Genomic DNA, 23,509 nt, shown 5'->3' with positions numbered 1-23,509 from the left:
AGTCAGGAAGAATGGTTTTGTGAAGAGAAAAGAGGTGGTGAAAGCCTTGAGGGAAGATGAAATCCAGCAAGGTGGTGTTTGGATGGTATTTCAGATGAATTTATAAAGAAAGGGGGCGAATATGTTGCTGATTGGTTGGTAAGGACTATGGTGAGCGTTCAAACTACAGAAGTAGTTTGCTGATTGGTTGGTAAGGACTAAGGTGAGCGTTCAAACTACAGAAGCATAAGTTTGTTGAGTATTCCTAGAAAATTGTATGGAAGGGTATTGATTGAGAGGATGAGGGCATGTACAGAGCATCAGATTGGGGAGGAGCAGTATGGTTTCAAAAGCGGTAGAGGCTGTGTGGATCAGGTGTTTGCTTTGAAGAATGGGACTGAGAAATGTTTAGAAAACAAGTGGATTTGTATATGGCATTTATGGATCCAGAGAAGGCATATGATAGGGTTGATAGAGATGCTTTGTGGAAGTCTTAAGAGTATATGGTGTCAGAGGTAAGGTGCTAGAAGCAGTAGGAAGTTTTTTTTTTTATTAAGGGTGTAAGGCATGTGTATGAGTAGGAAGAGAGGAGAGTGATTGGTTTCCATTGAAGGTCTGTCTGCAGCAGGGGTGTGTTATGCCCCCAAGGTTGTTTAATTTGTTTATAGATGGGTCGGTTAGGGAGGTAAGTGCAAGAGTTTTAGAGAGAGGGGCGAGTGTGCAGTCTTTTGGGGGTGAGAGGGTATGTGAAGTGAGTCAGCTATTGTTTTGCTATAATACAGTACTGGTGGCTAATTCAAGTGAGAAACTGCAGAAGTTGGTGACTGAGTTAAGAAAAGTGTGTCATGGAGAAAGTTGAGAGTGAATGTGAATAAGAGCAATGTTATTAGGTTCAACAGGGTTGAGGGACAAGTTAGTTGGGATGTGAGTTTGAATGGAAAAAAGTTGGAGGAAGTGAAGTGTTATAGATATCTGGAAGTGGACTTTGCAGCGAATGGAACCGTGGAAGTAAGTCATAGGGTGAGGGAGGGGGCGAAGGGTCTGGGAGCAGTGAAGAATGTGTGGGAAGAGAGTACATTATCTTGGAGAGCAAAAATGGGTACTTTTGAAGGAATAGTAGTTCCAACAATATTGTATGGTTGCGAGACATGGGCTCTTGATACGGTTGTACAGGTTGTTGGAAATCAGATGTTTGAGGACAATATGTAGTTTGATTGAGTAAGTAATTAAAGGGTAAGGGAGATGTGAGGTAATGATAAGAGTGGGGTTGAAAGAGTGGAAGAGGCTGCTTTGAAATGGTTTGGACAAATGGAGAGAATGTGTGAGGAAAGGTTAACAAAGACGATATGTGTGTTGGAGGGGGGGGGGGGGGGGGGGACAAGGAGAAGCAGGAGACCAAATTAGAGGTGGAAGGATGGAGTAAACAAGATTTTGAGTGATTAGGGCCCTAAACATGCAGGAGGGTGAGAGGTGTGCAAGGAATAGAGTGAATTGGAATGATGTGCTATACTGGGGTCGACATATTGTCATTGGACTGAACCAGGGCATGTAAAATGTCTGAGGTAAACCGTGGAAAAGTCTGTGGGGCCTGAATATGGATAGGGAGCTATGGTTTGGGTGCATTACACATGACAGCTAGAGAATGAGTGTGAACGAATGTAGCTTTTTTTGTCTGTTTTCCTGGAGCTACCTTGCTGAAGCAGGGGGCAGTGATGATGTTTCCTGTGGGGTGGGGTGGCGCCAGGAATGGATTGAAGGCAAGCAAGTATGAATATGTACATGTGTATGTATATGTATGTATAAGTTGATATGTATTTTTTTTAATTATACTTTGTCGCTGTCTCCCGCATTAGCGAGGGAGTGCAAAAGTTGATATGTACGTGTATGGGTATTTATGTATATACATATATGTGTGTGTGTGAGTGGATAGGTCATTTTTCGTCTGTTTCCTATCAAGGATAATAAATAAATGGAATAGATTAAGTATATATGTATACTAATATATGATGGAACCAGGGCATGTGTGTCATTTGGGGTAAACCATGGAAAGGTCTGTGGGGCCTGGATGTGAATTGGGAGCTATGGTTGTAGTATATTACATGACAGGTAGAGAATGGATATGTGTGGATATGGCCTTTCTTTATATGTTCGTGGCATTACCTTGTGAATGCATGAAATGACAATCAGGTATGAAAGAAAATATATGTATGTTTATTCATATATGCTTTCTAATTATTTCAACACTGTTTTTAAACTCCTATTTTATAATTCAAGTTCTGCCAGTAGGGGGAAGTAAATGGGTGGAATTCTGATTATACTTTAAGGAAACCATTTTTTCTAGTTCAATATGGAAATTTTTTTGTAAATGAATATTTTACAAGTGTAATAATTCATTGATGGTTGGAGCTTTTTTCATCAACTGGTGCAAATGTTTACATATTGTATTCTGCTCTGTAAGTAATACCCATTGAAAATTAGATTTCATTTTCACAGAAAACTATAATAAGCCTTTGTTTTCATTTTATCTGATATGCATAGTATGGGAAGATATATCCCAGTGCTTTTTTCATTGATGGGAGCTCTATACTTATCTTCATGACATTTTGAGATTTTTGTAATATCTCTCTGTGCATGGTGCTTCTTGCATTCAAAGCAGGATGGCGCATGCAGAATCTTCCCCAAGCATTTGTTTTAGTATTTTTTTCCAGCCTCCACCTTGAGCTTTTACCTTATTGAATTTTAGCCTTGTAAGAAGCATTCCATTTGTATTAATCAGGTTATTTGTGTCCAAGCTTCACACCCGTTAATGTTGGTTTTTCCAATTGTAATTTTTGTACAAATGTATGTCATGTAAAGTGTTTGCTGTTGTGCACATTCCTTGGCAGTTTTATGTAGGATATAGATATGGAACATAATTGTAACCAGACAAATCTTTGAATTTTTAATGTGTGGTATTGCATGTGTAGCACATAACAGTTTTGTGTAGAGGAGAAAATAATTCTGCCTATTATTTCTATGTTAACTGAACTCTTGAAAAATATTTGAGTGGTGGAAGTTTGGTAAAGTTTCATTGTACTTGTGTATTACATTTGTTATGTATTTTAACAACCTGGAGCCTTTTTTGTGCATGTTTAAGATATTTTACATTCATACACCATGTTTTAAGAAAGTCACTTATGTACAAGATGAGCCTATTGAAATTGATGAGACTTTGCTTAATAAATATGTAATTTTTTTTTGATTGATAAGATTATCAGAAAATTTGAGTACATTGGTACCTTTATTCTGTTGTGGGGTTTAATGATGTGAGCATTTAGGATGTTGTACTGAAGCTCCCTGAGATACCATATTTACTTGGTTATTAGTTACACATTTTCCAAAAAACATTGGAGAAGTAAGGTTGCAGCTTTTATGTGAATGAAAGCATTGTCATGAAAATTCTTGAAAGAATGGCCTCTATCATCATTTCCACCTTGCTAAGTTCATCTCAGCCTTCACTACTACCATTAATACTTCACCATTACTAAGACCATTACCTTCCTTTCTTAAACCCTCTTTGCAGGTAGATTACAGATTATACAGTGCTTTTCAGTTTGTGGTTAAGGCATCCCATATATGAAAGTTGTATGCATCCGCCAGATTCATAACATTGCTAGCTACATTCTGTTTTCTCAGCATATGAGGTTATATTTATGATAGTTTTCAATGGTTTTATTACATTTTCCATTACTTTTTTTGCCACCTTCCAAAAAATGACGAGGGGTTGATATTTGATATATTCATGGGGTGGGGGAGGGGGCGAAAATCCTGGGAGCCTTGAAGAATGTGTGGAAGTCGAGAACATTATCTCGGAAAGCAAAAATGGGTATGTTCGAAGGAATAGTGGTTCCAACAATGTTGTATGGTTGCGAGGCGTGGGCTATGGATAGAGTTGTGTGCAGGAGGGTGGATGTGCTGGAAATGAGATGTTTGAGGACAATGTGTGGTGTAAGGTGGTTTGATCGAGTAAGTAATGTAAGGGTAAGAGAGATGTGTGGAAATAAAAAGAGCATGGTTGAGAGAGCAGAAGAGGGTGTTTTGAAATGGTTTGGGCACATGGAGAGAATGAGTGAGGAAAGATTGACCAAGAGGATATATGTGTCGGAGGTGGAGGGAACGAGGAGAAGTGGGAGACCAAATTGGAGGTGGAAAGATGGAGTGAAAAAGATTTTGAGTGATCGGGGCCTGAACATGCAGGAGGGTGAAAGGCAGGCAAGGAATAGAGTGAACTTGATCGATGTGGTATACCGGGGTTGACGTGCTGTCAGTGGATTGAATCAGGGCATGTGAAGCGTCTGGGGTGAACCATGGAAAGTTGTGTGGGGCCTGGATGTGAAAAGGGAGCTGTGGTTTCGGGCATTATTGCATGACAGCTAGAGACTGAGTGTGAATTAATGGGGCCTTTGTTGTCTTTTCCTAGTGCTACCTCGCACACATGAGGGGGGAGGGGGATGTTATTCCATGTGTGGCGAGGTGGCGATGGGAATGAATAAAGGCAGACAGTGTGAATTGTGTGCATGGGTATATATGTATGTGTCTGTGTGTGTATATATATGTGTACATTGAGATGTATAGGTATGTATATTTGCGTGTGTGGACGTGTATGTATATACATGTGTATGGGGGTGGGTTGGGCCATTTCTTTCGTCTGTTTCCTTGCGCTACCTCACAAACGCGGGAGACAGCGACAAAGCAAAATAAGAATAAAAAAAAGGGGATAAAGTATACAAGAGTGATTTTGAATGTGAAGATAAATTTGATGTGCATTTCCAAAATGGTGGATCAGTTTTTGGGTGTAGGTTAAGGGTAGTGGTTCAAACTTTTTTCATGAGATATGTCTAAAGCACACTGTGACATATGATAAAGGGTGGTGTATATTTAAGTAAATATGTTATTTACCTTAGTGTTATAAAAGACACTTATATGGGTAATGCAAATTGAGCCTGGCAATGATATATTATCATTTCAACAAAAACTGTTTTCACTTTAAACCTGACTCTGCTGTCTCCATCTGGATGGATTTCTTGAAAGATTATCATCTCTCACCTTGCTAGATTTGTGCTATAACTTTTCAATCTTGACTAAGTCATCAGGGATTTCTTTATCCTATAATTAATCAGTTGTATTACTAACAGATGCTGGTAAACAATCCTTGATGGGTTTAGTGTATGAATAAGACTGAACTTACAGACTGAACTTTGATAGAAGATGTGACACACAACTTAATGGATTATTGGAAATGTTAGAAATTTTGTCACAAATGTAGTTTTCAAGATTTTCATGTTGTAGGTAATTCTTTTTAAAATGTTATTTGTGGTTAAAGATTACAGTGAATAGTTGGGTGAATTAATATTATTTTTGTTTAAAGCTAAACATTCACTGCTATTGTAATTTAGGAAATTATGTGAATCTTTTAATCTTCTTGTGATGTGCTGATGAAAAGATTGCATATATTTGTTTCAAATAGTGTGGGGTCCCATTTTCAAAGATTGAAATTTTTACATGCAGTTCACATTAGCATGTCACATTATCAGTAACTTTCATATTACTTCCTCCTCCTCCCTCAGCCATTTCTGCAGTTTCTTCAGTTCCCAGGTTATTTTATTGTTTCTGAATATATCCTTAACTCTTTTGGTGGAAATTTTTTTTTTCATATTAAAGAGGTAGTGGCAGAAATGCACAAAGAAGTCGCCTCATTCATTCGCATTCATTCTCAAGCTGCTGGGTTTAATGCACCAAAATTACAACCCCTGTCCACAACCAGTCTGTTGACAGCATATTTCCCCTCGCATGCATCACCACTCTAGTTCATTCTATTCCATGCATGCCTTATTACACTCTTGAATATGTTCAAGCCCTAAGCACTCAAAACAGTTTCCACTCTGTCCTTCCATGTCCAGTTTTATCTCCCTCCCTTCTTGTCCCTGCCATTTCTGACAAATGACCCTCTCATTGCTCATTGTGTTTATAAAAAGCATAATTTTTTCTTTGGTTAAGACATAGACCTTCTCAATTCATGAAGAGCATTGTGTACTAGATTGTTCGATCCTAATTATGCAAAAAATTTCTTTCATTTTTATAAATTATGAAGTACATGCAAAACATCAAATTCCTCAGACAAAAATGAGTCAAACTCTCCCTCTTACACTCAGGATATCACCCAGATTGTACACTGAAGACATCATCCAGTGGTACGACATTATAAACACTTGTTTCAGTATATCCCAAGACCTTTCATGCTCATGATGCAAGTTCCTTAAGGAAGACACTGAGCACCTACTACTCATTTTACCTCCACTTTATGCGTATGAATGCACCCACAACATATCAGAACATTAAGACCTGTAGTCCTTACTGGTGGATGTGGCCATTTTCCTGAATGGTGCAGGAGTCTTGTAAGGATAAAAGGGACTTGTAGAGTTGTAAGGTAAGGTAAGGTAAAAGCATCAGAACCTTTATTTCTTTTTCTGTGAGTTGTAAACATTTTTGATTTATGAAAAAGACATCATGGATTGGATTGGTCCATCTTAAGTATGGGCTTTAAAGATGTGGCAGTGGGTGCCACAGATACAATATGCTAAAGAAGGCAGATAACTACCCTCCATGGTTTCTAGCAAGTTACTGAGACCTCTAGGCAGCTCATGCAACTTATCCTTTGTTTCGGTTGACATCTGGGGTCGGTCAACAGAGCCTGCAGTGTGTGTGGAATTCAACTTTTGGCAGAAACTAATGTTTCTGAATTGATGTCAGTGGTAATGAAAGAGTTAACTGCTTCCATTCTTGACTTTTGCCACTATGAGAATACTTTAAAGACTTTTCCTGGCATTCTTAGTGCAAGCTCCTTGATAGTTACCTAATTTCTAGATATAGTGTTCCTATATTTACATCCCATCTTCTCTGTACTCATTGCCCATGTTTCATATTTCTCATCTTTTTACCACCCACATTTTGATTTTTAAGTTTCCCCAACTTCTCATTTTCCCCATTCATACTGGTGAAAGCGTCATATTTGTTGTACCTGAAATGAACAATAGATAAATGCTTATAACCTAAAAGGTGAAAATCAGACACCCATCAAATGGCAAGTCACACTTCCTAACGCTGGCAGTATCAAACAAATGGCAAACAGGTTTTGACCAGTTGAAAAACATCGGTCAAGATGTGCTGTTTTGGCTGTCTAGTAAATGTTGACAGTTTTGCTGTCTTGTAAATGTTGACACATGCTGGTAGTATCTAACCTTTTGTCAGATAACTCCAGCTGTCTTGAAAGTAGAGATGGCTGTTCAAAATGTGTAAAGAGAATCGTATGGTTGTAATGCTTCCACATGGGAAATACTTCATTACCTCATGTTTTTGCTTAAGAAGGGAGGGTGATAATCTGATTTTCTATGTAGTGGCTGGTTATTTACAGGAATTCTACAAAAATGTAACATGAGTCAGGGAACAAGTTCATTTTACTACTTAGCAAAACATTGCAGTAATGAATTTTGATGAAGTTAGAAGAAAAATCCATTAAACTATTAAATTGTAATAAGAATGAACAAGAATTATAAAGTTATTGTTGATATTGATCCAAACTGGAGATGTCACCTTAAAGCATCCAAAGCAGTAAATGATTCCACTTATTGATGTAGAGAACTGTATAAAGATGCACCTAATTATGGATGAGTTGTTAGAGTTTCTTTAAATAGCCAGGACAGAGTGGTTCTCCTTTTCCTGCATTAGAAAAAGATGACTCACAGGATAAGGTAAATGATCCTAGGTGCCTCTTCCTGAATTACCATTTATGGTTTTGGCAGCAAACATGACAAAAACCAAATGTATTGGTAAAGAAAAGCCATGTATAAAGCAAGAAACAGTGTGTTTAGTTTTGCCAATATTGTTATGAATTTCTGAAAAGAAAAAAAAAAGTTATATGAATGGCCTGGGAGGGAGATGGTGAGGCTGCTCATTATTTCCCCTTGTGAAATAAGGAGTACCTCAGGAATATGCCTCAAAATGTTTAAAGAAAATTAGACAGGTGGTTAAGTACCTGATCAGCCAAAAAGTGATGATTGCAAAAGAAATGTAGAAGCAGAAGAAATCTTCATAACAGAATTGGAGGTAATGAGGTAACAAGGAGAATGGGGGGACCAAATTGGAAATGGAAGATGAAGTGAAAAACATTTTGAGTGAAAGGGAACTGAACATATAGGTGGATAAAGGGCTTGCATGGGATAGAGTGAATTGGAATAATGTAATCTATAGGGGTCAATGCACTGTCACTGGACTGAAGTATGGAGCCTGGTTGTGGATTGGAGGCTGTGTTCCATGCTATACATGTGACAACTGGAAATTGGATGTGATTGGATGTGGCCTCTCTCTCTCTGTTCCTGGCATTGCCTTACTAGTATGGTGATTGACAATGAGGTATGAAAAAATATATAGTAAACTTGCTGGGTTGCCTGGCACTCCACAGGAAAGCATGGCTTTATGAAAAAAGAAAAAAAAAAAAAAAAAGAGCCTTTTGTTGCCTTTCAAGTGGCCATCAGGGCTGCCTGTTGAAAAATTGATGTGTGGTCACTTCAGAATTGAATGAATACCATAACGCTCTATCAAGGTTCAACCTGGAGAGGTGGCCTTTGTTGACTCTGAAGGCCAGGTTATGGTACTCTTGAATCCTGCATTTGCTCCTGAGGTACTTTTATTATGGTTTGAGGCTGCTAGGTCACTTGATTTGAATGAGGGTGCTGAAGTAAGCATAATTTGTAAGGCTTGGATGACCTATGGTGGCCTCAAAATGGCATTTGAGCTCTATGTTCAGTAGCATAACAACCTTTCCCAGATTCTGAAATACAGTTACTCAAAATCTGGGGCCCTTAGGTGCTACATAAAGCTGTAGTATCTTTGAACCTCAAAAAGTGGCCTTTAAGGTCAGTTTCATGTACCCTTGGATCCTTCCTTTGATCCTGAGGTATCTTGATTATAGATTACAATTGCATGTTTTGAATGAGTAAAGCGAACCAAGTTTAATGTATAGGCCCTGGGTGGCCTTTGTTGACCTTAAAACAGTCCTCATCCTGTGGCACCTTCATTATGATTTAAGGCTCCAAAGTTGCTATTATGAAGGAGTGCAGTGAACTAAGTGTAATCTATAGGGTTAGGTTGGGCTTGATACAGCCTTCAAGACCACATGCTGTAGTCTGAAACCTGGCCCAGATTCTGAATGCCTGCAGTCATAAGCTGAGCCTCTGGGTGTAACAGTTTGGCTGTAAAAAAAAAGATTAAAACACAAGCAAACAAACAAACAGAAGGCTCTTTAAAATTATTTGTTAACTTCGTGCCTGTCTGTCTGTCTGTCTTCAAGAAGAATAAACTGAAATTATATAATTATTCTTGTGTAGAATTGCTAATTTGTTGTCAAATGGTAAGAGGGGGTGGTATAGAGCATTTAGAATTTCATATCACTTAGATATTTCAGCTTTGATTGGTACAGAGAGGCATGTTGCAATCCTCTCATTTCCATGTTACGTGGTCTTGGTCATGTGGGGTCACAATCAAGCTTAGGTAGCTCATGTGGGTTACATCATGCAACAAATCAATACAAGCTTATCATAAATGTCACTGATGTAGGAATCAGCATCTTTCTCATAATGATTTTCATTGTTCTTTCCATCCAGGTCATTCAGTATCTTTAGTATCACTCCAGAATATCTAGTGAATTCAGCAGGACTGTAGTGAGAACTTTCAGCTATTCTACATTTGCCGGAAATGAATGCTTGTATCCTTGACTGTCTCCAAAACAAATTTTTTCTCCTTTCTGGTTAACCAGAAATCACAGCTTTTCACTGCAAATTGCAGTTAACAGAAGAAGTATACATGGGGTGACACACATGCTGTGGAAATGGTAGTGAAATAAAGATTTGCACAAACTGGTACAGAGATGTGCCTTTGCCACACATGCTCTGGAAATGGTAGTGAAATAAAAATTTGCACAAATTGGTACAGAGATGTGCCTTTGCCACACATGAGCAAAATTGGTTCTAGGGAATATGCATACGAACAATAGTGATACATGTTTTTACATTACTAAGTGGTGGATAAAACTTCAAAACAGGATATAATCTTACAAGTGATTCATAAATTCTCATAACCATGTACACAAAACTTTTCTGCTTAGTTTGTAAGCTTTTAGGCTTTCATGTGTTGATCATACGTTATTAACTATTGAACAAGTTTTAAAAGTTTTTTTATGTTAAGGGTTTCAGTTACGAGGGAAAATGGGAAGAGTAGGAGTAATCTGAATTTTTGATGAGGTGTAAAACCTGTATTTTAACAATGTTTGTAAAAACACATGATTTTTAGTGAAAAATGGAAGAGGCACTAAAGGCTAAGAAGTGGCACTGGAGTTCTATAGTTATGGAGATTCTGTTCCCATGGCCACCCCTTTGAGGGAGTTTCAGTTTAAACTGAATTTTTTATGACTTCAGTCAACAGTGTATGATAATCTGGAGAGGGTATAAGAATTCATATTCAGGTATAGTAGGAAAACCCAGAGTGTCAGAAATTCTTGTCAAGTGTCTTGTAAAACTCATCTCCCCTTCCTTACATGTATGCTATTTCTCTCGTGAGCAAGGTAGTATTAAGAACAAATGACTGAGCTTTAGAGGAAAAATTCTTAATTCTTGCTCTGTTCCTTCTTTTGGAAAGTAATACTTTCGGGAAGAGAGGATTTCCAGCCTGTCACCTGCCTTCTATGACATAATGGGAATGCATAGTTAGCATTCTTTCTCTTATCCCTGAAGTAAAGTGATACTGTTATTTTGTCAAAATTTTCAAATTGATGCTCATTTAAAAAGGTCTCTGCCTTTTTAAGCTTGGTTTTATTCTAGTGTGGTCAGCTGTGACCTTATCACTATTAATGTTTTCCACTGTTAGTATACTCTATTAAGTATATAGTAGATCTAGTATAGCAGTAATGAAATATGTAAAAAATGAAAAGCTTTTTATCAGATTGGTGGGTGCCCTTAACTTGTCCATAGGTATGGGGCTTTAAAAAACAAAGCAGAAGTAATGGAAGAGGAACATGATTTTGGGAATTATGTTTGATACATAGAATGAAATATTAGATGAAATAAAGGCGCCAGTGTACGCAGTCAGAGACAGGACTGTCAGGGAAGCATGTGGGGAAGTGAATAGAGGAGCAAAAATTTTTGTATTTAGGTACAGAAAGGTGGTTGTACTACAGCTGATGAGAATGATGAGTCCTGTATATTATTTTCCATTTCTCTGATACTGATTTTTATTGATTGCTTTTGAAAGCATGGTATTCTTGAAGTTATGACTTTTTTAAGTTCATTTACATCAATTGTACCATATAATGTCTCAGGGAAACATTTGATACAGGAATGTTCATAGTACATACCATTACACAATGATATACAAATGGTAAGGGGATGGGGATTTATAACATACGAGAGACAGAATTTGGACAGTTACCTGGGCATTTAGCTTGAAAACTTTTTGTGTCATACAATAGGTTTGAGAATAGTTTTATACACGAGTCCAATTTGAAAAGATGTTTTAATTCATATTATGTTTTATTTTGCATTGTTGAAAAAATTTTGTATGACTTTAGATAGTCAAAGTTTATGTGATATATGTGGAAGGTATTAAGAATATATGGTTATGGATAGAGTTGTGCGCAGGAGGATGGATGTTGTTGGAAATGAGATGTTTGAGGACAATGTGTGGTGTGAGGTGGTTTGATCGAGTAAGTAACATAAGGGTAAATAAGAGAGATGTGTGGAAATAAAAAGAGCGTGGTTGAGAGAGCAGAAGAGGGTGTTTTGAAGTGGTTTGGGCACATGGAGAGAATGAGTGAGGAAAGATTGACCAAGAGGATATATGTGTCGGAGGTGGAGGGAACGAGGAGAAGAGGGAGACCAAATTGGAGGTGGAAAGATGGAGTGAAAAAGATTTTGTGTGATCGGGGCCTGAACATGCAGGAGGGTGAAAGGAGGGCAAGGAATAGAGTGAATTGGAGCGATGTGGTATACCGGGGTTGACGTGCTGTCAGTGGATTGAATCAAGGCATGTGAAGCGTCTGGGGTAAACCATGGAAAGCTGTGTAGGTATATATATTTGCGTGTGTGGACGTATGTATATACATGTGTATGGGGGGGGTTGGGCCATTTCTTTTGTCTGTTTCCTTGCGCTACCTCGCAAACGCGGGAGACAGCGACAAAGTATATAAAAAAAAAAAAAAAAATTATTAATATACATAGTCGCTGTTTCCTGCATCAGTGAGGTAGCACCAGAAAGCAGATGAAGAATGGCCCATTCACTCACATACACACATTTATACGTAAACGCCCACGTACGCACATTTACATATATACACATATACATACACAGACGTATGCATACATAAACATGTACATACTTATACTTGCTTGCCTTCATCCATTCCTGTCGCTATCCCACCCCACAAGAAAACAGCATCGCTACCTCCTGCTTAAGCAAGGTAGTGCCAGGAAAATAGACAAAAAAGGCCACATTCGTTCACACTCAGTCTCTATCTGTCATGTGTAATGCACCGAAACCACAGCTCCCTATCCATATCCAGGCCCCACAGACCTTTTCATGTTTTACCCAAGATGTTTTACATGCCCTGGTTCATTCTCATGACAGCATGTCAACCCCAGTATACCACATCTTTCCAATTCACTCTATTCCCTGCGCTCCTCTCACCTTCCTATATGTTCTGGCCTTGATCACTCAAAATCTTTTTCATTCCATCCTTACACCTCCAATTTTGTCTCCTGCTTCTCGTTCCCTCCACCTCAGACACCTATATCCTCTTTACCAATCTGTCCTCACTCATTCTCTCCCTATGTCCAAACCATTTCAACATAACCTTTTCTGCTCTCTCATCCACTCTCACTTTATTTCCACACTTCTCTCTTACCCTTTCATTACTTACTCGATCAAACCACCTCACACCACATATTGTCCCTATCCCTGGGGATAGGGGAGAATGAATGCTTCCCTTGTATTCCCTATGTGTCGTAGAAGGCGATTGAAAGGGGTGGGAGCCAGGAGGCTGTAAATCCTCCCTTCCAATTTTACTTCTCCAGAAGCAGGAAGAGAGAAGAGGGCCAAGTGAGGATTTTCCCTCAAAGGCTCAGTCCCCTGTTCTTATCACTACCTAACTAACATGGGAAATGGCGAATATGTATGAGAAAAATATGTATGTGTGTAAGTAAAGGTAAAAGGTTTTATAATTGTGATTGTTCTGTTTTGTTATACAAAATAGTTATAAAGTTGGCAGTGGATCATTTTTGCCCATAAATTGGCAGAGCTTAGTTGTAACATATTTTTTATTTGCCATCCATTTTCTACACTTTTTCAAAAGTTCATAGGTACTCTGCAAAGACAGTTGAGGTGCCATACATATGCACATGTTTGTAAAGATTACTCTGTTTGTGTTTGTCATGTTCTAGGAGCTCCCAAGCCCCTTTGTGTATTGTATATTGATATGGAAAATTCTTGAAAACCTCGGGTATATCCAGAACCCCAAAGCATTAGACATCATTTCAAATCATTAGCAAAGGCTCCTGTAGATATGTCTTGTCCATAGTCTAGCTCCTGTAGGTGTGACACCATGTTTGCAGAATGGCTTGTCCAGTCACACATAGATTTAATTGATGTATCAGTGCTCAGACTTTGTCATATGTTTATAATGTATTTTTTTAATGTACTTAATTCATTGTTACTTTTTAAGATAATTCTGTACATTAATTGTCTCTTTTCCATCATCTTATTAGTAATTTCTGATGTACCCTAATAATTGAACCAAACCATATTCTTTTACCTGTAGCTAACTGTAGGTCACACCAACTTTTTTTTCTCCATGTCACCATTTGATGGAATCCAAAGTAATAGAGAAGCGCTGTAAGAAAGTGAATGACTTTTGGACATAAACTCATCAGACTTATTTTTGATGTGATAGACACTGTTAATGTGTGCTGAGTTATGAACTATGGTACGCACAGTAATTTGCTGCTAGGTTTGCAAGTCTGCCTTTAGGAGCTGTGCATCTCTGGCCCTCATCTTGCCTGTGGGGTTGGATACCCCATTCTACAATATTTACCTCAAAAAGGGTATTTTGCCTCATATGAAACTGATTAACCTTGGACTGCTCGTGAAAGAGATGCAGGTTTGTATGATGGAGTAGAATGTTAGAGGAATGAATAACATCAGTGAGGGTGAAAATTGTGAAACAAGGTTTAAAGGTAGTGGAACTACAAGAGTGAAATGGAATGCACGGTGTGAAATTAATTGTGAAGAGCTTTGCTGTCTGGTCCCATTCCTTGTCCACTTTGAGCTGGGAGAGAACTAAACAGACCCTGCATGATGAGGAGAATATAGATGGCATAGGTTTAATGGTAGGAGATGAGGGCAGAGAATGATTACAAAATCATCCAAAGTTGAATTAGAGGAAAATAAGTTGTTTAAAAGAGTGGCTTTGTCAAGTGGTGAGATAGTTACTGACTGATTAGGTCAGAAGAGAGAAGAAAGGATTAAGATTCAGAAGTTATTCGAAATGTTTGTACTTGAGAACCAGAAATATTTGTCACTAGATTTCAAATCAGCACTGTTTCATTTTATGAAGGGTTGCTTTACTTTTTGAAAAGCAACTTTGATGTGATTCTGGTCAGAAGTGAAAACAGAGTGGGTTTCAAGGGAAGGAAGGAGATTAATGACCCAGTTTGCTCTGATCTTGATGTGGTCATCAGAGCAGAAGCAAGAGAACCAGGACTTGGATGGTGTAGAAAGATTTACTTAGAACTAAGTCAGTATCAGCCAAGATAACCTCTGCTACATATTCAGATTAACATAAGGCATCATCTTCTGTGAAACATTGCCTGTTCTAAGAAAAGTCAGTAAAGGAGTCACACAAAAGAGACCACTAAACCTTCCCAGAGTGCTAAAATTGGCATTGGTTAGGGATAGAGGGTGGGCATGCTCAGAAGTTACAGATATAAGATTTTGGTTAGAGGACCCTATTGAGGTAGAAATAGTGTAACTAGTAAGGGCCTTGGAAAGTGGTTTAGTGAAAATAGAGGTGATGAAAGCATTGCAGAAGTGTGGCAAAGCTGCTAGAATGGACATAACTGCAGTTGAATAGCTTGAGAAATAGGATGATTGTGTTGTGATTATCTTGGATTTTGGATTTTCAGTGGATGTATAAATGTAATTAATGGAGGAACCTTTTAGGATCGGGTACAGTGGAAGAGTTTTGTGTATAGAGCTGTTGTGCATACAGATGTTGGTCTTGGTGTGCATTAAAAAAAGAAAAAAAAAAGATAAGCACTTATGGTAGTGTTAATGGTGTTTTATGCATCAACAATCCAAACATTTGTTGAGGATGTGTATCAGTGATTCAAAAAGCTGTATGTATCTGATAGGCCGTGAAATTGGGAAAGTAAATGTCGATAGAATTTGATAGCACAGACACTTTTAAGCATATTCAAAAAAGTGGAATTTATATTTTTCCTTGTTAATGGAATGGTGAACAATCCATAAAAAAGTTGGTGTGTCCTCATTAGATCTATCGTTTTTCCTGGACTCAACAGAGTTTTGTTTTATCATGAGCTGAAATTAGTTTTTTTTAGATGTATTTTGCTAATTTTTCAGGTTATGTGGTGTGATTTTTTATATGTTTTTGCTTAAGATTGCATTAAAAGTATTCTTTTAAGGTAGAAAGATAAAAGGCATTATAACATGGGTGAATTTATAGATATTGTCTTAAGGAAAAGTTGTGAAGATTTTCATTTAGTGCTGTTACTGAAACAGACCATCAGTCCAGTTAATCCCAGATTTAAAAGTATGAGGTGATATTTACATATGTAAGTAACATTAATGTGAAATTTTAACCCTGAAGATAGAATGGTATGAAGGACACAGTATTAATTTAGAATCTGAAGCAGCAGACTGCTTTTGCTTCAGTAAGTTTAACTAAAGGTGAAGAAAATGATATATGGTGGGTTTAAGATGACTTGGAGTTTGAGCAGTACTTATACAAGTTTCATAAGAACTTCATTATATATCAGACTGGGCTAAGCGTATTATTGTACCATGTGATCCATGGCTGAGATGTGTTTATTATGATGGACTATCAGTGTGTTGTCGTTTATACCATCGTGCACATTGCTACCCCAGAAGAGGATGTTCGGACAATTTCCCAGAGAAATGGCTGTTTAGGGTGCATTGCAGGCCTCATTAAAAAGCTGAGTACCATTCATGTTGATAATATTTGTATGTTTCCCATGATGCAGTGATGTAAGATAAGTGAAGAAACCATTTAACAATTTACTAAATTTAAAAACACTTGAAACCTGATCACATTGTTTCACTGCTGATTAGTAATATTATTCAAAGAGACAGTATATTAAAGTAAAAAGAGACAGTATATTAAAGTAAAAAATGTGAAACCACATCACATTATTTCAGTGTTTATTAGTAATATTATTAAAAGAGATAATTATGATGCATCGTGAATAGATTTGCATCAAGCAGTAACCATTTGCATGTCCATATAAGTTGCATGGAAGCCACAAGGTTGTTGAAAAGCTGTTAAAATTTTTTATATGATACATAGTTTAAGAAAAATTAGATATTTTTACAGAATGCTGACATTATAGGTATTCTTGAAGCCAGTATTACATTGTCACTGTTTTCGCTTACCAGATTTCATGCTTTAGTAGCAGGATTAATAGTATTAGATATGGTGACCTCCCCTCATTTAAATGATAACAAGAGACAGTTTTGGCTTAATAATGATCCATTGTATGGAAGAAACCCTTCAATTTATGAAGTGTATGAACATTGTTCATAACCTCAGATCATACCAGTTTTTCTGTGATGTGTAAATGCATTTTGTTAATAATGATTTAAATCTGTTAAAGGCATAACATATTTGTAGAACCAGCTCATAAAATATATGTTACCATCAGTAACAGGGAAGGGATAGACTCAGCTGGAGTGAAAAATTCTGTAACAAGATTATACTCTGATTATTCCTCTTCTTCAAAGATTGCTATGTAAGAAACTTCTCAGAGTATAAAGGTGTAGAATTTTGTTGGTGTCTTGAAAATGTTGTCAGCAGTAATTAAATAGATGATAAAGTTAAGCCAGCTATTTCTAATTAGTGTGTATATGTTATATATACCTCATAGTGATTTTCTGAGTATATGAAGTGATCCTCCCCTCCCGTTTTTAATTTAACAAAAGAAGGAACAGAGAAGGGGCTTAGTCCTCTGTTCTTAATGCCACCTCACTATTACGGGAAATGGCGAATACATATGGGAAAAAATTGCAAATAAATCCATGTAAACTTATACACCACCAGCACTGTTTCTCAGTATGAAGTAAGAATAAACTGTAAAGCCATGTTGAATAGAAAGAACGAAAACTGATATTTCGTGTCAGAAGCTATCAAATATGTCAGGCACAACCCCCGCCCCCTTTCCTTCCTCATCAGGGAACCAGGCCAACACAAAGGAGTTTTTATTGTCATTATAAGTAATTTTTTCTCTTATAAATGTCACTCTGTATTTTTCCCCCATAAGATGGACAATGAAATCATAACCATCATTTAAGGGTTAAAGCTTTGTGCATTGCATCATCAAATGTAGCTTTTTGGCACGTATATGTGAATTGTGGGGGTTATATGCACTTGAGAAGTGCTCAAGATGATACATTGGTGTTTTTTTGATTGAGTATTGAGATGCCTGATTTCAAAACGAGATGATTCTTGAGGATGTAAAATTTGGTTGATCTGACATTTGTAAATTGAAGGGTATAACACAATTATGACTAAGTTCTCGATTGTTTAGCATAGAGAAGATAAGTAGGATGTAAAAAGTCCATAAGCTCCTGAAAGCCTTGGCCCAGTGCATTCAAGAAAACTGAATCTGTAGTAAGTCATTTTCATAATAGTTTGTAAAGTGCACTGAGCAGTATGTATTTCCCTGTATTACAAACAAATAAGTAGAATTCACATTAAACATATAAGATTACTGTTGAGGCTATGGTATATTTTGACTACAGTCTGTGATTCACATTTCTAGAAATAATGTAAAGTCTGTAATAAGTACATTGCTTGGTTCCAGGATTATGGAGTATTTCATATTTTCCTGTTCTTGCACAGCTGGCCAACAATGTTTCTTGATATTCAACTTCTTTTTGAATTTCTTAGGTCTATTCCTGATACAGGATCAGATTTTAAGAAGACTTGTTCACAGTTTTCTGAAGATGCACAGCTGTTACAGAAATTTGATTCATTAATGTAATTGATTCTTCTGTCCACCTGTTGTAAGTGGAAAACTAATCGGGTATAAGCAAGTTTTGCTAAGTGATTGTGGCTGCTTGAGGTGAATGTATTCTTCAGAGTCCTACCACACCATTACAATTTTTGTGAGAACTCTTTGGAGACTTTCAAGTATATTTGATTGGCACTAAGTTTTAATTGTAATTTTTCTTGATATATTCCAGGGCTGTTGCAGCTTATCTCCGAGCACTGAACCTCTCTCCTAATCATGCAGTCGTCCATGGAAATTTGGCTTGTGTATACTATGAGCAGGGGTCAGTAGTAACCTAAGTTTAGTGCAGCAGGAGTGCTTGTACAGCAAATTAGATGAAATTCTGACATTATCTTAGATAACTCTTTGCAATTTTCTTTTCTTTATAATTTTTTTAAGTACTCTTAACCCACAAAGTCCCAAAATTTAATGACCCAGCACTGCAGTTTATCAAAAAATTTAAAAAAAAGATAGTTTTACTCATACTGACCATCAGGAAGTATAAAGAAAGGAAGACAAACAGAAATCTTGGACTGCTTTCACGATACCCTGAACCACAAGACTCATGGCAACTGACTATGGTGCATGTTAAAAATTATCCACACTTACTGCGTCATTCCAGCCCCCATTCATGAAGCATTTTTGACCCATTCGAATGAAATGCCTTCTTCCCAAGAACACATACACACCCTTGAGATACTACTCTAAATCAGCCACTAATGTACCTCAATTAGACAGGAAAGTCATTTGAAATGTTCACTTAATCCATATAGAAACAACTGGCCACCCACCTGTCTCTCTCACTGATACAAGCAGTGCATTTAAAACATTAAAGAACTCTCCTGCTACAGATCCTGACTGTGTCAAGCTTTCACATAAAACAGTCCCATTTACAGTGCTAGCAGTTACAGTTAGCTTCAACCCCTCATGACTACACAACAAAATCCCAAACAACAGGAAAATTGCCAACATAATACCTATCCAGTAATCCACCAAACCACCCAGCTGTAAGTGAAGTTTTTTCTCCATCTCAAAAGTATCTTCCAGCACAAACTAACATTCCCTCCAGCAAATCACAAAGGCCCTTTCATATGCAGAAGACCTCACAATCACATCACAGCACCCTGAGAGCTCAGTAGCTGCAGAAGTCATTCATCACTGCATTACACAGTTAAAACAGTGGCTTACCTAGAACAGAATGCCTGCATTTTCGCATAGTCTTTAGTCACACTTTTAACCTCATATGGATACAAACCCTCCCTGTCACCTTGAATGGAGATTCTCTCCCGATGAGCAAAACACCAATCAAACTAGGCTTCTTATGCAACACATGTAACATTCACTCACCACACCAGTAAAAGCAACACAAAAGTGATGTACACCCTAAATGATTCAGAACTTTAAATGGCATTAGAGTAGGACAAGAAAAAGAATCCTTTAATATCCTATACAAACAATTTACCCATGCCACTTTACACTATGTCTAGTCTCTCTTCTTCTCAGAAGCAAATAAAACAAAACTGAGCACTCAGAACAATCACTGACTGCATAACAATCACAAACACTTGACACATATATAGTAAAACAAAGATCATTCAAATACAATACCACCATGGCATGCTTGGCTCTCAATTTTATGCAACACCTCTAAACTTTTCCCAACCAAACCACTCCGTAACAAACCATGAACCCTCTTAAAAAAAAAATAGAAAGCATGCTACTGCCCCAATTCAGTAGCCTCAGCTTTCAGATCTCCACAACTTAAGAAAAATATCACAGACAAAAGTGAGTCAGTTGTTGTTCGCTGATGATACAGCGCTGGTGGCTGATTCACGTGAGAAACTGCAGAAGCTGGTGACAGTTTGGTAAAGGCTGTGAAAGAAGAAAGTTGAGAGTAAATGTGAATAAGAGCAAGGTTATTAGGTACAATAGGGCTGAGGGTCAAGTCAATTGGGAGGTAAGTTTGAATGGAGAAAAACTGGAGGAAGTAAAGTATTTTAGATATCTGGGAGTGGATTTGGCAGCGGATGGAACCATGGAAGCGGAAGTGAATCATAGGGTGGGGGAGGGGGCGAAAATTCTGGGAGCCTTAAAGAATGTGTGGAAGTTGAGAACATTATCTTGGAAAGCAAAAATGGGTATGTTTGAAGGAATAGTGGTTCCAACAATGTTTTACGGTTGCGAGGCGTGGGCTATGGATAGAGTTGTGTGGAGGAGGGTGGATGTGGTGGAAATGAGATGTTTTTTTTTTTTTTTTTTTTTTTTTATACTTTGTCGCTGTCTCCCGCGATTGCGAGGTAGCGCGAGGAAACAGACGAAAGAAATGGCCCAACCCCCATACACACGTACATACACACGTCCACACACGCAAATATACATACCTACACAGCTTTCCATGGTTTACCCCAGACGCTTCACATACCTTGATTCAATCCACTGACAGCACGTCAACCCCTGTATACCACATCGCTCCAATTCACTCTATTCCTTGCCCTCCTTTCACCCTCCTGCATGTTCAGGCCCCGATCACACAAAATCTTTTTCACTCCATCTTTCCACCTCCAATTTGGTCTCCCTCTTCTCCTCGTTCCCTCCACCTCCGACACATATATCCTCTTGGTCAATCTTTCCTCACTCATTCTCTCCATGTGCCCAAACCATTTCAAAACACCCTCTTCTGCTCTCTCAACCACGCTCTTTTTATTTCCACACATCTCTCTTACCCTTACGTTACTTACTCGATCAAACCACCTCACACCACACATTGTCCTCAAACATCTCATTTCCAGCACATCCATCCTCCTGCGCACAACTCTATCCATAGCCCACGCCTCGCAACCATACAACATTGTTGGAACCACCATTCCTTCAAACATACCCATTTTTGCTTTCCGAGATAATGTTCTCGACTTCCACACATTTTTCAAGGCTCCCAAAATTTTCGCCCCCTCCCCCACCCTATGATCCACTTCCGCTTCCATGGTTCCATCCGCTGACAGATCCACTCCCAGATATCTAAAACACTTCACTTCCTCCAGTTTTTCTCCATTCAAACTCACCTCCCAATTGACTTGACCCTCAACCCTACTGTACCTAATAACCTTGCTCTTATTCACATTTACTCTTAACTTTCTTCTTCCACACACTTTACCAAACTCAGTCACCAGCTTCTGCAGTTTCTCACATGAATCAGCCACCAGCGCTGTATCATCAGCGAACAACAACTGACTCACTTCCCAAGCTCTCTCATCCCCAACAGACTTCATACTTGCCCCTCTTTCCAGGACTCTTGCATTTACCTCCCTAACAACCCCATCCATAAACAAATTAAACAACCATGGAGACATCACACACCCCTGCCGCAAACCTACATTCACTGAGAACCAATCACTTTCCTCTCTTCCTACACGTACACATGCCTTACATCCTCGATAAAAACTTTTCACTGCTTCTAACAACTTGCCTCCCACACCATATATTCTTAATACCTTCCACAGAGCATCTCTATCAACTCTATCATATGCCTTCTCCAGATCCATAAATGCTACATACAAATCCATTTGCTTTTCTAAGTATTTCTCACATACATTCTTCAAAGCAAACACCTGATCCACACATCCTCTACCACTTCTGAAACCGCACTGCTCTTCCCCAATCTGATGCTCTGTACATGCCTTCACCCTCTCAATCAATACCCTCCCATATAGTTTACCAGGAATACTCAACAAACTTATACCTCTGTAATTTGAGCACTCACTCTTATCCCCTTTGCCTTTGTACAATGGCACTATGCACGCATTCCGCCAATCCTCAGGCACCTCACCATGAGTCATACATACATTAAATAACCTTACCAACCAGTCAACAATACAGTCACCCCCTTTTTTAATAAATTCCACTGCAATACCATCCAAATGAGATGTATGAGGACAATATGTGGTGTGAGATGGTTTGATTGAGTAAGTAATAATAGGGTAAGAGAGATGTGTGGTAATAAAAAGAGTGTGGTTGAGAGAGCATAAGAGGGTGTTTTGAAATGGTTTGGTCACATGGAGAGAATGAGTGAGGAAAGATAGACTAAGAGGATATATGTGTCAGAGGTGGAGGGAACGAGAAGTGGGAGACCAAATTGAAGGTGGAAAGATGGAGTGAAGAAGATTTTGAGTGATCAGGGCCTGAACATGCAGGAGGGTGAAAGGCATGCAAGGAATAGAGTGAATTGGAATGATGTGGTATACTGGGGTCGACGTGCTGTCAATGGATTAAACCAGGGCATGTGAAGTGTCTGAGGTAAACCATGGAAAGTTGTGTGGGGCCTGGATGTGCAAAGGGAGCTGTGGTTTCGATGCATTATTACATGACAGCTAGAGACTGAGTGTGAACAAATGTGTCCTTTGTTGTCTTTTCCTAGCGCTACCTCACACACATGAGGGGGGAGGGGGTTGTTATTATGAATGATGTACATGTGTATATATGTATATGTCTGTGTGTGTATATATGTATACATTGAGATGTATAGGTATGTATATTTGCGTGTGTGGACGTGTATGTATATACATGTGTATGTGGGTGGGTTGGGCCATTCTTTCGTCTGTTTCCTTGAGCTACCTCGCTAACGTGGGAGACAGCGACAAAGCAAAATGAATAAATGAATAAATAAAAACACATGGACATAGAAATACACAGTACAAAACAACCACCCTTCCAACTCGCTGTAAAACTCCACCCCACCAGACATTTACCCAGTGGAAGCCACACTCCCATTGACACAAGTCACATTTGCCCCATCAACACTCTGGGCATCATCCATTCCTACAACAATAGATACACTGTTTCAACATATCCCAAGACAGTGCCCATGATGCAAGTGAAATAAGGAAGACACAAGCACTTACTTCTCAGTTGCCCTGCTTTCTCCAAACATAGATGCTCACAGCACATCACTACACTTTGTGACACAGTCCAGATTTGTGGATATGGTTGGATTGCAAAGCAAATTTAGTAGCCTCATGAAGATAGAAGGGACTCCTGCAGCAGGAAGTGGGTGTAAAGAGAAATTTAGGAAAACAAAAAACTTATTTTGTGCAGTACAGACAATTAAAGTTGCCTCGTTAGCAGTAATGCGCTAGCAGCTCTATCATTCA

At 38.3% G+C, this 23,509-nt stretch overlaps 1 protein-coding gene across 3 annotated transcripts in view; it reads left to right on the top strand.

Annotated features, from left to right (window-relative positions):
- The window catches only part of sxc (O-linked N-acetylglucosamine (GlcNAc) transferase sxc), a 106,220-nt gene that overhangs the window by 36,525 nt on the left and 46,186 nt on the right, over window positions 1-23,509 (top strand). For all 3 annotated transcript variants that reach the window (XM_071669623.1, XM_071669624.1, XM_071669625.1), the window contains exon 7: window positions 18,559-18,648. In XM_071669623.1, the coding sequence (XP_071525724.1) occupies window positions 18,559-18,648 (90 nt within the window). The remainder of the gene's footprint in view (window positions 1-18,558; window positions 18,649-23,509) is intronic.

The sequence above is a fragment of the Panulirus ornatus genome, chromosome 14 (genome assembly GCF_036320965.1).
Source record: "Panulirus ornatus isolate Po-2019 chromosome 14, ASM3632096v1, whole genome shotgun sequence".
NCBI classification, from domain to species: Eukaryota; Metazoa; Arthropoda; class Malacostraca; order Decapoda; family Palinuridae; genus Panulirus; species Panulirus ornatus.
The sequence above is the reverse complement of the archived record's forward strand: the minus strand, read 5'-3'. Positions and strand labels throughout refer to the sequence as shown.